Source organism: Aquarana catesbeiana, linkage group LG05, assembly GCF_042186555.1.
Source record: "Aquarana catesbeiana isolate 2022-GZ linkage group LG05, ASM4218655v1, whole genome shotgun sequence".
Lineage (NCBI taxonomy): Eukaryota > Metazoa > Chordata > Amphibia > Anura > Ranidae > Aquarana > Aquarana catesbeiana.
The window spans coordinates 523,315,763-523,332,917 of NC_133328.1; the positions used below are offsets into that span (position 1 = coordinate 523,315,763).

The following is a 17,155-nucleotide window of genomic DNA, read 5'->3' on the forward strand; positions in this document are numbered from 1 at the left end:
AGCAGCTGCAGTTTTACTGCGGCAGGTTGATTCGGCTGCGGAAATCACCGTAGGTGTATGTCGAGCTTGTACATAGAGATCTGTGCGCTGCGTGCCCGTTGGCCAGAGGGGGAGCCAATCAGCGGGTCCGGCGGACTCCCGTGTCATTCCTTGCAGTGACAGAATAGGGATCTGCCATAGTAAACAAGGCAGATCTACGTTCTGACGGGATCACACAGAGATCTTGTCTTTCTGCTATGCAGGAAGATGGATTTGTGTGTTGTCCTAAGCAGCCCATCCCCCCCACCGTTAGAAACACAATGAGGGAACACATTTAACCCTTGATTGCCCCTGATGTTAACCCCTTCCCTGCCAGTGCCATTAGTACAATGTCAGTGCATATTTTTAGCACTGATCACTAATAATGTCACTGGTTCCCAAATAGTGTAAAAAATGTCAGCTAAGTGACCAATCTGTCCGCCGCATGATGATGTGACAGAAGCAGCCGGATTAATTCTGCAGTGTTTAGAGATATACTGTCAGCCCAGATTCAGCCAAATGCAGCAAAGTTGATTGGACGGTGTTTCACGGTACAGATGGACAATGATCCAAAACACACTGCAAAAGCAACCCAGAAGCTTTTGAAGGAAAATAAGTGGAATATTCTGCAATGGCCAAGTCAATCACCCAATTGAGCATGCATTTCATTTACTGGAGGCAAACCTAAAGGCAGAAAGACCCACAAAGAACAACTGAAAACAGCTGCAGTTAGAGCCTGGCAAAACAAAAGAAAGTAGGAAACCCAGTCTTTGGTAATGTTCATGGGTTCCAGGCTTCAGGCAATCATCTCCAGTAAAGGATTCTCAACAAAATATTAAAAATTAACATTTTATTTATGTAATAAAATAGTATAGTGCAGCGCTAATGCAATGAAAAAACAGTGAAGATATCCCAATGAGAAATTGTGGTATATATCAGTGCAAATAGAATAATATTATTAAACTACTATATTGTTGAAGTGTAGATCAACAGTGATAGTGTATATAAAGTGCATATAGTCCATATGACATCAAGATGGTGACTATAAATGAATGTGAACTGGTTGTCTGTAGATAATCCACCACCATAAGGAAAGAGGCTTACCAGACAGGTTGAACCCAACAAGGCGCATGCCTGATGAGTCAACCAAGCTTTTGGTGTAACACACCCAAGGAGGTACAGCAACCACTACTTCCAATCTAGACCGAATCTGAAGTGGATCCGTGACAATTGTGACATCATTGAGTATCCACCATATGAATAGCAACCGGAATTCGTGAGCAGTTGCTCTGTGTGACATATGGCAAAAGGAGAAAAAATTGGGCCACATAGTGTGATTCCGTTTAGATGTAAAACATTTATTGAAAATGCTAAAATGGTCACTTGACGTTTCGTCCTAATAAGGCATCCTCTGGGGACATTTTATTTATAATTTATATTTGTCCAATTACATTTGAGCCCCTAAAAATGGGTCTGTGTATAAAAATGGCTGCATTTCCTAAAGTTTGTACTTGATATTTATGTTCAATCCCTTGAATTAAAGCTGAAAGTCTCCACTTCAAATTCATTTGGATTGTTTCGTTTTAATTTTATTCTGGTGGCATACAGAGTCAAAAGTATAAAAATTGTACCTGTGTCCAAATATATATGGACCTAAATGTGCATGTGAATAAATTGATGGGTTTTGCCATTTTTTTTATGTCACACGGTATTTGCGCATCCGTTTTTCAAAACATTTTTTTTCTTTGGAAGTAATACACTTTTCTAACTTGTAATGCAAAAAAAACACAATAGACAGTGACAGGTACACCTTTATGGAGATCTTATTGACCCCAGATCCCTCCTCTACCCATAAAAGCATTTGATCACAATAAGATCAGTGTGATAAATGCTTTCCATTTTTAAAAACGGTGCAGTGGAAACCGGAAGTGATGTATGCTCATCGCCTCCTGTTTCCTGTATAATAGAGGTGGACAGAGCAGTCCTTGTCTTTGTCCGCCTCTATGATCCAACCAATGGATTGTTCGGGTGTCCCGGTGGGACGGAGAACCCATGGAAGGGGGTGGGAGAGGGGAAATTCTCTCCTGCTTGTAAAAGTAATCCAGCAGCTAATTGGCCACTCAGATTGCCTTTATAAGAGAGCGGATCGTCTGCTCTAAACCCTGAGCAGGGCTAAATGTAAAGGAAAAAAAAAACAAAACACTTTTTTGCCCGGCACCCAGAACTGCATGTCCTGGGTGTTGGGGATAGGAATTGAACATCAAACAACAAAATGTTTTATGGAGGTCCAAGAACTACCGGTTGCCTGTTTGAGATTTGCCTGTGTATGGCTTTTTTCAATCAAATCTGTTAGTTATGAACTGGAACTCCTGATGTTTGATTTTATAGGTTGTAGATTTATTTTTGCCTGTTTTTGAAAATTAGTCTAAGGCCTCTTTCACACGGACGATCCGTATGTCCGTTTTTCATCCTTCCGTTTTCGGATGAAAAACGGACATACATTCATCCCTATGGAGCGTCGGATGTCAGCGGTGACATGTCCGCTGACATCCGACCCGCTCCGATCCGAAAAGTGTAACGGAGGAAAACCCTACTTTTCCATCGTTCCATCCGTTATCGGATCGGGTGACGACGGACACTACGGTCCGTCATCATCCGATCCCCCCCATAGGGGAGAGCGGCGCTCTGACAGGTACGCAGCTGCACAGCGTGCAGCGATGGACCTGTCATCTTCCTGCTCGATCCCCGCTGAGCAAGCGGGTGTTCACGGGGCAGATCATGACTGATCTGCCCTGTGTGAAAGAGCCCTAGAGCTGGGTATGCACTGTGTTGGGTTGAATAAAAAAAGCTGTCTGATAACAGTACCAACACAAGCAATCTCGGTGCAGTGATCTTCCCTGCTGTTCAATTTATACAGATTAACGCTCGCAGCCATTGGCTGCTGGCTGTCACCCAGCATTAATCACTATAAATAAAAAGAATAAAGATAAACACCCCGTGTCATCACACGTGACCTGGTGACAAAATAAAAAAAGTTCCACAATATTCACTCACAGTACATATCCGTTACCATTCAGTGAGATCTGGGGTGGTAGCCGGCAACTCCAGAATCAAGATCTCGTGTCATTACACATGAATTGGTGACGACAAAAAACAAAAATTGTCCTCAACATTCATTTAGTATCTACCAAGTGAATCTTCCAATCACCACATTACTGTAGTGACACCACTCCCTTCTGGTTAAGCATTCGCTATCTCAATATACCTCTCATGTTACTGATCCCCCATAAATCATTTTTCTAATTCTGGAGTCCCCCACCACTCAAGTTCACAGGCTGCCATTTCTTTTCACATTGCTGCAAAGACACATGGTTAAGGAAAAGAAGGAACTTCCATACCATAATACTGTGTGAGCACTTTATTTAATAACGATTAAACCCACTCACAAACATAATTAAAGCAACCCTCAATAAGCATCTCCTGCTTTAATGTTCTAAAGTGCCGCTAGACAAGTGTTCAGGTCAAGCAAATAGCACCTCACCTGGTCCTCTAACACATCACATCTGGTGCGTCACTTCAGATCGGCGTCTGACGTCCCTTCTGTTTTTTGTGTAGGAATGCCAAAACGTGTTTCGTCTTTACGACTTTGTCACAGGGGCTGGCTGTACAGCAAGGCATCCTATCCTAAATAGCCGCCCTCTAGGTATTATGAACCCTTTGTGGTCCAATATCTTTATGTATACCGCTTTGGAAGGCAAAGCACAAAGACAGCACTCACAACAGGGAACACACCTCATGGATAAAGGGTGGAGTCCTTCACCTGGGTGCTCTTGCTCAAATGGCCTCCAGCCATTGAATTAACAGCTCCGAGAAAGGTGTAGCTGGCAACTCCAGAATCCCATTGAAAATCTTTATTTGCTACATGAAGGTCGGGATTAAAAACTGCAGTGAACAAGCCTGTGTGCTGAAACGTGTTAGTTGTTTTTGTCACCAAAGCCTAACACAGGGTGAACATAAAAAGGAACAATTGTAGTAAATAATATTTAACCCTTTCACTGCTAGAGCCGTTTTTTGCACACGTTTAAAAAATCTTTTTAGGCCTGAAGATTACACAAAAGCCACAAATATTATATTTTTTCTGAAACCAGACACCTTAGAGAATAAAATAGTGGTAGTTGCAATTTTTTATGTTACACAATATTACCGCAAAGTAAAAAACACTAACGTGAATTTTAGGGCAAACAAACGCAATAAATTACCCAAACTTTTGGTAAAATATAAAAGACGAGGTTTGACCGAGTAAATCGATACCCAACATGCCAAACCTTAAATTCATGTGCACCCAGTGAAATGGCGACAAACTTCAGTACCCTATATTCTCTTTAGGCAACGCTTCAAAAGTCCCCTATAGGTATCAGTATAGTGTTATAGAGGAGTTCTTGTGTTATAATTATTGCTCTCACGCTGGTGTACACAGTGATATGTAACATGTATCGCAATCACTGTTTTTTTCTTTTTTTACTTTTTTTTTTTTATCACATAGGGAACAAACAGTCTCCTATGTGATGATTTTTTGGTGACAGGTTCTCTTTATTGAGATTTGCAGGGTCTAAAAGACACTGCATGTCTCCCCTGTACTCCACTGAATGTTTTGCAATGCAGATCACATTGCAAAACATCCTTTTCCAGCAAAGTAAGCTGGGGACAAGGAGACGTTGCTTTCCGGGTCACGCGGAGAAAGGCAGAGGCTCTTCTCCTCCCCCTCTACCTGCTGGCATCTGCCATGGACATCCCTGGCCTGACGATGGGCAAGCGAAGCCCGGTAAGAATGGCAGGGCATTGTGCCGGTACCGGGAGGTTGTGTGGGAGCGATCTCACCTGACAGGCAGGAGTCTGCCTGTCAGTTTCACACACAATTGTGTGTGATACTTCCCGCCGTTAGGTCCATACGACATATGGACCTGGCGGCAAAAGGGTTAAAAGCAAAATTGTAAAAATAATTTAAAAAAAAAACACTGACGCTGTCTACTCCCCCCGCCCCCCCCCCCCCCCCCCAAAAAAAGGAAGCATTGTGAAAAAAATTGTAACAAATAAGTTGTAAAAATAAAATAAAAAACTACTGACACAGTCCACACCTCATCAGTGCTGCCTATTAGTGCTACTGTCACATGACATTAAAAAAAAATATCGGTAATGACGAGTACTTGAAAAAAGTATCCTCACTTGTACTAGGCCTTAAAAAAGTGGTATCAGTGCAACCCTAGGTGCAACACACTAAGGCAGCCTTTCTTAACCTTTTTAACACGGAGGAACCCTTCTTTCCGGTCTCAGGGAACCCCTGCTAAAAATTACTAAATCTACACCTAATTATAGATAATGCGATGGTCAGTGGGAAGAATGTAGAAAGAGGTAGAAATTACTTATTGCTCAAGGAACCCCTAGCAAACTCTGGAGGAACCCTAAGGTTCTATGAAACCCTACATTAAGGCCTTGTGCACATGCATGCTTAGCTGATCTTGTATGCTGAGGTGTAAAACCTCTGGTGCTTGAATGTGCCGCATTTCCCCCCAGATGCGATAGTGGAGCTGATAAGTGTCTGTGCATCAGACCTTAGAGCTCAATTAGTAGTTCCTTATTAATGTAATTTATACAATGAATATCAATCTGCGCAATCTTGTGAAATAAAGTAGTGTAAAAAAATTAAATAGTAATAGCTGCCATCACTAACAAGTGTTCTCACTTCACTTAAAAGGTGCAAATAATCAATAAACAGTGCTGCGCTATGAATCAAAAAACAATCAATAATGGTACAAGTGTAACTAAGAATGGTAATCAGTTAACATATAATGCTGAAAGTTCATATATAAATTCTGACTGAAGTGAATTAAAAAAAAAAATATCAATATATCAACAGTGCCAAAATCCAAAGTGCTTGCGCTCTCTTCCACCAGTCTTACAGGCTGCTCACCTCACATCTGAATATAATCAGCAGTGTTCCCCCTCTGGGGATAATGGCGAAGGCTGGCGTGGTGGTGGTAGACACTTTACTCCTCCAAATCGCCTACTACCATGGGGTAAAACCCCGATCATCTCACCATATATGATGGATATGCAAAAGTAGGAAGGTAGAATCTAGTGCTCTCTGTTTAAAATATTTAATGATATATATATGTAAGCTGTGCAAGTTGAAAACACATTTCAGACACAATAGGTCTCAAGATGGCTGTGATGTAACGTCAATACGTAGGCTCCATCCCTTAGACGCGTATCTCCACACTTCATATTTATTTGTAAAAAATGTTGAAAATTATTTTCCTTCCACTTCGCAACTCTGTTCCACTTTGTGTTGGTCTATCACATAAAATCCCCAATAAAATACATTTAGGTTTTTGGTGGTAACCTGACACAATGGAAAATTTCAAGGGGTATGAATACTTATTCAAGGCACTGTATATAGAGCAGGAGTCAGGACTATGTAATGCACAGAACAACTTGTGTGCCCCTTCTGTTCCGTTTAGGAAACATTTACTTTGTACTGCGCCGATGATGTCATCGGTGAATGCACTGTGCAGAAACGGCCCTCCGCGCTGTTTCTTCACTAGCGAGTGCCGTGACTGGCGGCTCCTGCGTGCATGGCCAGTCACAGAGCCGGAGTCCACGGCCACGGAAGGAAGAGGGGCGAACATGGATGCAGCCTCCAGCGGGAACAGCACAGGCTTTGTTTGCAGGTGTCACATTTCGTGCTAGTATGCGATGCATACTAGCACATTATACTTTTACTTTGCAGGTAACAAAAAAGGAAGTAAATAACTTCCTCTTTAGGAACAAGAATATTATAACACATATAGTAATCACGTGAACACAAGACTGTATTATGTATCATATGGTAGTTTCCTCCTGGTCCTTGCCAGAATTGGGTGATGGGTTGCTTGCTGTGACTTCAACACATTTTACTGGTCAATGCCCACTTCATCAGGAAGATAACTACAGTCAAGCTCTAAGAAAATGGAGCATATATTTGTCAGACCAGATTCATAAATACAAATCTATTTGATGTACCGTAGATACATCTTGCGCTAGACAAAACAGATGCTCTATGTACCTGTCAACCATATATGAGACAATCCTGATAAACATAGCAAAATACGACCAATATTTGTAATCTTCTGGAAAGGATAGATCAGTTCAACTGGTATTGGTCCAGTACAGCACCTTTAAACTTGGGATGAAGCCTATTTCTTAGGTACAATCATCTAGAGCAGGGGTCCTCAAACTTTTTAGACAGGGGGCCAGTTCACGGTCCCTCAGACTGTTGGGGGGCCGCACTATAGTTTTTAAAAAATATGAACTAATTCCTATGCACACATCTTATTTGTAGTGCAAAAAAAAAATAAAGAACAATATAAACTTATCAGTATTTCACAGACTCCCCTCATTACAGAACCACTCCCAATCACATACTTCCCCCATCACAGATCCCCCCATATCAGTCCCCCACCATAGCACAGAGTCCCCCACATCAGTCCCCCACATCACAGATCCCCACCATAGCACAGAGTCCCCCACATCACAGATCCCCACCATAGCACAGAGTCCCCCACCATAGCACAGAGTCCCCCACATCACAGATCCCCACCATAGCTCAGAGTCCCCCACATCACAGATCCCCACCATAGCACAGAGTCCCCCACATCACAGATCCCCACCATAGCACAGAGTCCCCCACATCAGTCCCCCACCATAGCACAGAGTCCCCCACATCACAGAGTCCCCCACATCACAGATCCCCACCATAGCACAGAGTCCCCCACATCAGTCCCCCACCATAGCACAGAGTCCCCCACATCACAGATCCCCACCATAGCACAGAGTCCCCCACATCACAGATCCCCACCATAGCACAGAGTCCCCCATAGCACAGAGTCCCCCACATCACAGATCCCCACCATAGCACAGAGTCCCCCACATCAGTCCCCCACCATAGCACAGAGTCCCCCACATCACAGATCCCCACCATAGCACAGAGTCCCCCACATCACAGATCCCCACCATAGCACAGAGTCCCCCACATCACAGATCCCCACCATAGCACAGAGTCCCCCACCATAGCACAGAGTCCCCCACATCAGTCCCCCACCATAGCACAGAGTCCCCGACATCACAGAGTCCCCCACATCACAGATCCCCACCATAGCGCAGAGTCCCCCACATCACAGATCCCCACCATAGCACAGATTCCCCCCCGTGTGTCACAGATCCCCACCATAGCACAGATCCCCACCATAGCACAGACTCCCCCCGCCGCTCCCTATAATATGACAGCACTCCCACTCAACACTTACCTGTATCACGCAGGACACGAGGCATGGTAGGTCCGGACGGAGGGCGGGACTTTGGAAGTGAGGGGCAGGTGATTGGTTCCTGGGACCGCTCTGATGCCTAGTAACCAATCACCTGCTTCTTAGCACAGAAGGTCCTTTGCCCGGCCTGTCATGTTTCCCGTCCTGTGTGATGGAGGGAGCAGAGGGCAGGGGGAGTGCTGCAATTTTAAAGGGGCAGTCCGCGGGCCGGATAAAAAAGGCTGGAGGGCCGGATTCGGCCCGCGGGCCGTAGTTTGAGGACCCCTGATCTAGAGTGCTGGAATTGAAAAAAGAGGGACATAGTGGGTGTTCTCAGAGATATCAATATATCGTAGTTATAGCAGATGTATAATGACATTGGAAAAACTATATATTCACAGATTTAAGTGGGGGCCTAAAAATTTCCAACCACACCTCTACTCCCCAAAGAGTATTGACAAAGAGTAAAGCCAAAGGGTAGTCGCACCAATTTTGATTTAGACTTTTCTTCTGTTAACTCACATTGCATTATGTAAATTGATAAAAATTATATACTGTATGTGTGTGTATGTACAGTATATGTATATATATATTTTTTTTGCTTTTTCATAAAATGTATACCTATTTTAACCTCTTATTAATCCATCGCTCTAATTAATTCATTTATTCCCCTCAACCCATGGCTATGATTTTTCTTCTGATTTTGTCTTTTTTTTCTATTATTTTGTTTGTTCTCATTCCTTTTTTTGTTTCTTTTTTCAGATTATAAAATAAAAATGTGTACTTTTTATTTACAATAAAACTACTTTTTTAATTTGTACTTTGGTCAAAATAGAAAAAAAATGCTTTATTTTTACATCTTTTTGTTATAGATTCCATAGAAAATAAAATCATTTTTAGCAAAACAATATTTCCAAAAGAGAACCAGATTGTTACCAAATAAGAGTTCTGTTGCCAAAACATGAGAATGTTTGTTAGGAGACAATGCAAACCTCTTTTAAAGAATTACTCCGTTACATCTTTAGAGCATGTCCTGTGGATAATTTTGGCATAATCTAATAGTCTTTTTCTTTTTGCAGGAGAGAAATCGAAACAAACAATAATTGTGTGGAGTAAATCCTCTAAAAACAACACTAATGATGCAGACTCTGGAATTCGCCTACTTTGTTGAAGAAAACATAATTAATGCTTTTTTTTCTGCTTAAGGCATCATCTTTGAACACTTTAACATAAATTTGACTTTTATTATTTTTTTTTTCGCATAATTGTTTTCATCGGTGCATCTGCCGTTTGTATCTCACCAAACACACCTGAGAACTTTAACTTTGTCAAGCACTTTCTGTCCTGAAGCTTTTACCAGTATCTGCTGTCTTTTTGTAATCCAGCATTCTAGCAAAGACGCAGGAGACTCGTTATAAATGCAAGGATCCTTCCCTTGTTTTGGTTTGTTCAATACTAACAACTATTAGAAAACTGGTTAGTCACTGATGTGAGATTCACATGTCTTCATTTATTTTATTCAACTTTTTTTTTATAGTTTGTCTCTTTTTTTTCTTAGTTTAAAAATTGAATCATGCCATATTTAATTCAGGAGTACACTCTAGTTGTCTATTAAGATTATTATAGTGGCATTGATATGGCAAACCAAGTTTTAAGACTGCAGATTTAGTAGAGATTTATGTATCGGCTGTTTTGGTGTAAGAATGTTTAAATTTAGCTTTGTGGCCACCTCCCTTTTAATGCACATTTAAGCTTCTTTAACTTTGTTTGATCTAGCATAGGACTCATATCCACAAGCGTGGATACTTCTGTGTGATTTAGAATGTGTTTTTATTTACCCGCTCTCAGACACAGTGATTGTCACATGAAATTGGTGGTCTTGCCAACCCAGTTTATCAATTCTACAGGACTCCTTCCGGTGCAGAGACCTGAATGAGATGTTGCATGACACTTTGTTCATGTCTGCCCCGGCACACCTCTTTTGTGTATAGTCAGGGGCTGCCATAGTGGCGCTGCACTCTTCAATGTACTTGAGATGTCAAACTATATTTTATGAATGTACCAAACTCCCATTGCTGTGGAGATAATGTGATAAAAATAGTGCATATATATCCCATATCTCTTATGTGTCACAAGTAGAGACAGATGCTGTACCACTACATAAATGATGGTTAAAAAGTAAATACAGGAGGGGAAAAACCAAACCTAAAAAAAAAAAAAAAAAAGTATACAAATGTTAACAAAGTCAGCCTAACCTTAATTTTTTTTTTCAGTTATGCAGTCAAATTTGGGAAAATTCCACCAAGTTTTATGTGTTACTGTTTACATAGCATACCAAAAAAAAACAAAAACTTTTATTATTATTTGTATTATACATGATCTGTATAACGCCAACAGTTTGTGCAGCAATTTACAACATGAGGGCAGACAGTACAGTTACAATACAATTGCCAGAGGAATCAGGGGGCCCCACTCGTTAGAGCTTTACAACTTTTAGGTCGGCCAAAGACAATTCGAATCTCGGCAAGTTTAGCAGGACCCCGCTGAGATTGAAACCATGTATGGGAATGCTGAATGTACCCAAATTGATAGATGAACTTTGGTACAACCAGCCAGATTTTACATGCGATTATCGCTAGTGACTTGTAGCCGCTAGCCACAGTCACTGTGTTCTCCTGGCGGGGAGGGCTTCCCCTGTTTCCTCCCCAACCCCCCTGCTAGGAGAACACAATGGCTTGGCAGGAGGGATTCCCCTGTCAACTCTGTGGTTGCACACCCGTGGTTGCAGGAAGTACATTTGCTCTGTCTTTGGCTGGCCTTAGTTGTTTCTCAAGGTTGACTGCAAGTGTTTTTGAGCAATATCTGAGTGAACCTGTTCTGAGGACAGGCTGAGTTTTTTTCTCATTCACATACAATGCAAGAAGCCCAGCTTCTAAACTTTTAACCCTACATCTGATAATAAAGATCTGCCTGCACAGTACAGAGATTAATTATGACAAACGCAGCTGTCCGGCCCCCCTCATAAACAAAGAGGGTTAGTATTATTTTTTAGAGCTGGAGTTTAATTCAAAGGGCATCTAAAAAGGTAAGCTGCATTTTTTGTTGTTGTTTTGTTTTAGGTTTTGCTATGCAAACGAGAGAACTTGCAATACCAATTTAGAAGCAAAACTTCTTTACATAATTTATAGGGCATCTTAGCAGTAAAAACAGTACCCTTTTTCTTGCTGTAATTTAAGTTCTGCTCTTGCCACAAGCTACTGCAAGAGTTGCGATTGTTTGACATTGGTAGAGATTACAATGCCCATTTTCAGTTTGACCACATCGGTGATATGGGAGGATCAGCAGGAATCTGCTTTTGTAATGATCAAAAGGTCTGCGCCTGCATACTTGAATCACAAACTAAAAAAAAAAAAAACCTAGTTTTCAGATGTAAACATGTAAGCACTTTTTAAACTTAAGTACAACTTTTTGTAGAAAATATCAAAAAGGCTATAGATTTTTGTTACAAGTATGTTAACACAAATAGAAGGACTTCACTTGACAAAATGCTGCTGCTGGGGTTGTCTAGTGCTGTGCACATGAGAAAAGGCTCTAGGTTTTGTACCCTCTATTAAAGGGAAGGATCACAGTTCACATTGGCTGATCCTTCATTCTAGCTGAATTGTTATCAAAAGCCTAAGCTTTTTCCAGTGCTGGTCCTCACAAGTACTGCCAGAAGCTTCATACAGCATTTTGTCCAGCAGAGGTTGCCCTTTTGTTTCCCTTTCTTTATGCATGCAAGCAAGTTAAAGAACTCCAGGAAAAAAAAACTTTTTTTAGAAACTTGCTGGGTTACAAATAGTTACATTGCAGGAAGAGTGTGCGACCTTCTTTATTGCTGCCTGTTCTTTACAATTTAATTTAAGTCGGGAAATATACCTTTCACTTTACTTGTTGCGCTCAGACAGCAGACTTGGGGCTCTCCTGTGCACACTCCTATCCTTTTGTCCATTCACAGAATATTGCATATTTTGAGAACGATTCACAAACTACAAAGCATTTTGTGAATGGGCAAGGGGAGAAGAGGGGCAGAAAGAACAACTTGTGTGTAGGAGAGCCGCAAGTCTCCTGTTGGAGTGCAGAAGGTATAGTGAACAAAATGGGCAGCCTTCCTTGAGGTCACACGCATCTCCTGAGATTTAATGATTTCTAACCTAGTCGTTTTTTCACATTAAACAAAACGGGAAGAGAGGACATCAGTTCTTTTGTGTGCCCTCAGGTGGAAGCGTTTACTATATAATTAGCTGCTTTCTAAAGATGATGTTATCGGTAATCATAAACACTTTGCTGACCACTAGATAGATATTGACATTCTATGAGTAAATGCATGTAGCAAAGTGTCATTGAGTACCGATACCTGTTTCCACCATGAACAGTGGTGGTTTCTATAGTGAATGATGGTGAACTTTACGTGTTACTGGGAGCTGGTAAATTGCAACATTCTTAGACGGTGGCAGATGCATTCTGGTGGTTATGAGACCTTACTGTCAAAAGTAATAACCCTACTTACACAGCTGTAATGAAGAGCCATAAAGAAGTTCTTGTTTGATACCACTCAGTGTCACAGATCTCAGATAGTTTTGAGAACAGGTACCTTGGTCCAGTTAAGACGTTTTTATAATTACATTTGAATTCATATTCTTGGGTGTTTGCAAGCCTGACCAAGTGCTCTCATGAGATAGTAATCAATTTCTCTAACTAATTTACTAGCTTAATAAACATTTTTGATTAGAAACATTTTCATAAAGTTTTGGCACTTTCAATTTTGTAGCCCTGAGTAATTCTTTCAGCTTTCCTACTTCAACTCTTTACTCTTGTGGGCCCTGTCTAAATCCAGTCTTGATTCACTTCAGTTGCCCACTTTGATTTATTTTAAGTGCCTCTTTCATTTCATTTTTATTTGTTTTTTTAGTTTTCATCCTAGTTTAGATTAAAAAAAAAAAACTTGGTAATGTATTGCAGATACAAATGTATTAATGTAAAGTATATGAGCCTCACTAAAATGGCAGTAATTGTGCATTCTCTCGAAAGCTGCTTTCTAGCGTATCCTAATGTAGTGCAAACTTGGGGTCACCATGCCGTAGAAATGTTTTTTATGCTAAACATGTCTGTCCATCATAAATACTAAAGATTATTTCCTGTCATACAGTTATTTTTGTCCTCTGGTTTCTTAGTAAAAAAAAAAAAAAAAAAAAAAAAAAGAATGGTTAACACATCTAAACTTCTGAAACAAATTTTAATGACCTAGAATGATTTCACATAATTGTAGTTGATGCTTCTTTATTGAATGGAGAAAAAAGTATATATGTATTTCCATATAAAAAATAAATTTAAGATCAAAAAGCATTACACCAAAATATTTCACTGCAGCTGTTTTACCGCTTCCTATTTCCATTGTTTTCAGTGTAATGTGTGTGGGTTTTTTATTTTTTTATGGTAAGTATATACTTGGTACGTAAGACCTAGACCCTATATACACTATTAGATTTTCTGCAGATTTTTGTCTTCAGATTTACCAAAACCATGTAGTGCAAGGGCCTGCCTGATTACATACAAATTGAAACTCTTAAGGTTTGACCTCATATTATATGGTTTTGGTAAATCTGAAGATAAAAATCTGCAGAAAATCTAATAGTGTGTATGGGGTCTTGGTCTACCCACAAGTGACTTACTTTCAGTGAACTACCTTTTGTCTTTGTTCTCACTTTTCCTGCTGCATTAGATTAACAGAACATAGGTGCCTTCTTCAAGGAGGAGCTTTACCCTCTAATCAAAATGTCCCTCTCTTTCACAATTATCTTTACTGCACTTGTTATGTCTAATGGATCCAGAATTGTTCTCTTTTCTCGCACTGCTGTCCTGTTACAGCTCCTGTCCTGCACCACCATATTTCTTTTTTTTTATGTCGGGGGAGCTGGCCATCTACTGTATTTTTGGTTCTTGATGCTGGCCCCTAATGATGTACAGTGCCTTGCAAAAGTATTCACCCCCTTGGCTTTTTACCTATTTTGTTACATTACAGCCTTTAGTTCAATGTTTTTTTAATCTGAATTATATATGATGGATCAGAACACAATAGTCTAAGTTGGTGAAGTAAAATTTGAAAAATATATAAATAAAACTATTTTTCAGAAATAAAAAACTAATAATTGGCATGTGCGTATGTATTAACCCCCTTTGTTATAAAGCCCATGAAAAGCTATGGTGCAACCAATTACCTTCAGAAGTCACATAATTAGTGAAATGATGTCCACCTTTGTGCAATCTAAGTGTCACATGATCTGTCATTACATATACACACCTTTTTGACAGGCCCCAGAGGCTGCAACACCTAAGCAAAAGGCACCACTAACCAAACACTGCCATGAAGACCAAGGAATTCTCTAAACAAGTAAGGGACAATGTTGAGAAGTACAAGTCAGGGTTAGGTTATAAAAAAAAATATCCCTAGGAGCACCATCAAATCTATCATAACCAAATGGAAAGAACATGGCACAACAGCAAACCTGCCAAGAGACGGCCGCACACCAAAATGCACGGACCGGGCAAGTAGGGCATTAATCAGAGAGGCAGAACAGAGACCTAAGGTAACCCTGGAGGAGCTGCAGAGTTCCACAGCAGAGACTGGAGTATCTGTACATAGGATGACAATAAGCTGTACGCTCCATAGAGTTGGGCTTTATGGCAGAGTGGCCAGAAGAAAGCCATTACTTTCAGCAAAAAACAAAATGGCACGTTTTGAGTTTGCGAAAAGGCATGTGGGAGACTCCCAAAATGTATGGAGGAAGGTGCTCTGGTCTGATGAGACTAAAATTGAACTTTTTGGCCATCAAAGAAAATGCTATGTCTGGCACAAACCCAAAACATCAATCACCCAAAGAACACCATCCACACAGTGAAACATGGTGGTGACAGCATCATCCTGTGGGGATGTTTTTCAGCAGTTGGGACCGGGAAACTGGTCAGAGTTGAGGGAAAGATGAATGGTGTTAAATACAGGGTTATTCTTGAGCAAAAACCTGTACCACTCTGTGTGTGATTTGAGGCTAGAACGGAGGTTCACCTTCCAGCAGGACAATGACCCCAAACACCTTGCTAAAGCAACACTTGACTGGTTTAGGGGGAAACATGTAAATGTGTTGGAATGGCTTAGTCAAATCCCAGACCTCAATTCAATAGAAAATCTGTGGTCAGACCTAAAGATTGCTGTTCACAAGCGCAAACCATCCAACTTGAAGGAGCTGAAGCAGTTTTGCAAGGAGAAATGGGCAAAAATCCCAGTGGTAAGATGTGGCAAGCTCATAGAGACTTATCCAAAGCGACTTACAGCTGTGATAGCCGCAAAAGGTGGCTCTACAAAGTATTGTCTTTAGGGGGGTGAATAGGTATGCACATTGACTCCGTTATTTTGTCCTATTTGTTGTTTGCTTCACAATAAAAAAAAAAAACATCTTCAAAGTTGTGGGCATGTTCTGTAAATTAAATGATGCAAATCCTCAAACAATCCATATTAATTCCAGGTTGTGAGGCAACAAAACACGAAAAATGCCAAGGGGGGTGAATACGTTGCAAGGCACTGTAGCGTCAGACAGAGATCTGGCACTGTATTAGTTTACATATTTTAAATAATGGAGGCTAGCAATGCCTCCTGGGATATCTAATGTCAGTATTCCAGAAGGCATTACTTTCTGACTGGGATATGTGATGGACGTCGCATATCCCAGAAGGCATTACTTTTCACCATTCATGGAACAGTATATAAACTGGCCAGCTCTATCTGGACATGTGTGAGATATGCAGATGTTTCTATTTAAATGAATGGTAAATAATACCTCCTGAAAATGGAACCCCAGAAGGTTGTAGGAGTAAAGTGAAATGCTCTTTTTGATAAGGCAAGAATGAAGGCAGGGAGTGGGTGCAGCAGGAAAAACAAGAAATGTTAAATAAAAAATATTGGAAGAATAATAATGGAGGGGGGGGGATTAGAATACTGAAATGTTTTTATATTTTATGTGAGGATCCGCTTTAATTAATGTGGCAGATGTGCAGTCCAGGAGAAGCGCGAGTATAAAAAATATTGGTGATTTTACTCTTCCATTAAATATTTGTGGGTGGACTGACCATTTTAAAGAAAAAGAAGCCAAGCATTTTGTTGACCGAATCAATACAATACAAGTAAACTCTCAGGTTCAGGTTTTCTTAACTTTGCACTTGGCTCTTGGTGCCGGACCATTTACAAACATTAGGTGAAAATTCACAAAGCATTAACACAGGAGAAAAGGATCTTCTTTTTTTTAGCCATGGAACAATCAGACCCAGCTGAAAGTAACTCACTTTTTAAAAAAATAATAAACCTTATATTTCTAAGCTTCATGTATTGAGCCTGTTGTATCATTCATATTGTAGTCAGCATACATGATGCAAAATTTGAGAACATTTTAGATCCATTGACAAACTTGTTTTAAAAATTGGGCCTTCTGCCCCAAAGTGAATGATAAACCCACCAAAGATTCTTGGACCTTTGAGCATGATAAATTCTCATAGAGACATCAACATTTTTAGAGCTGTCTACAAGCTTTAGATTTTTGTCCGTGACATTAGTTTGGCAGAATTCTGATTTTATTCAGAATTCATTTGCTAGCAGATGCGTGCAGGCAGCCCATAGTAGTGGATGCATAAGCAGAACTGGCACAGACACAACTGCTTGTCAAATGTCATGAAATGCGGTTTTCTCCATGCATCCATGCATGTTTTCTCTG

The 17,155-nt window shown here is 40.5% G+C and overlaps 1 protein-coding gene across 3 annotated transcripts in view; it reads left to right on the forward strand.

Annotated features, from left to right (window-relative positions):
* Positions 1-13,607, forward strand: part of YTHDF3 (YTH N6-methyladenosine RNA binding protein F3) — a 66,844-nt gene extending 53,237 nt beyond the window's left edge. For all 3 annotated transcript variants that reach the window (XM_073631704.1, XM_073631702.1, XM_073631703.1), the window contains exon 5: positions 9,437-13,607. In XM_073631704.1, coding sequence (XP_073487805.1) covers positions 9,437-9,460 — 24 coding nt within the window. In that variant the 3' untranslated portion in view covers positions 9,461-13,607. The remainder of the gene's footprint in view (positions 1-9,436) is intronic.
* The last annotated feature ends 3,548 nt before the right edge of the window (positions 13,608-17,155 follow it).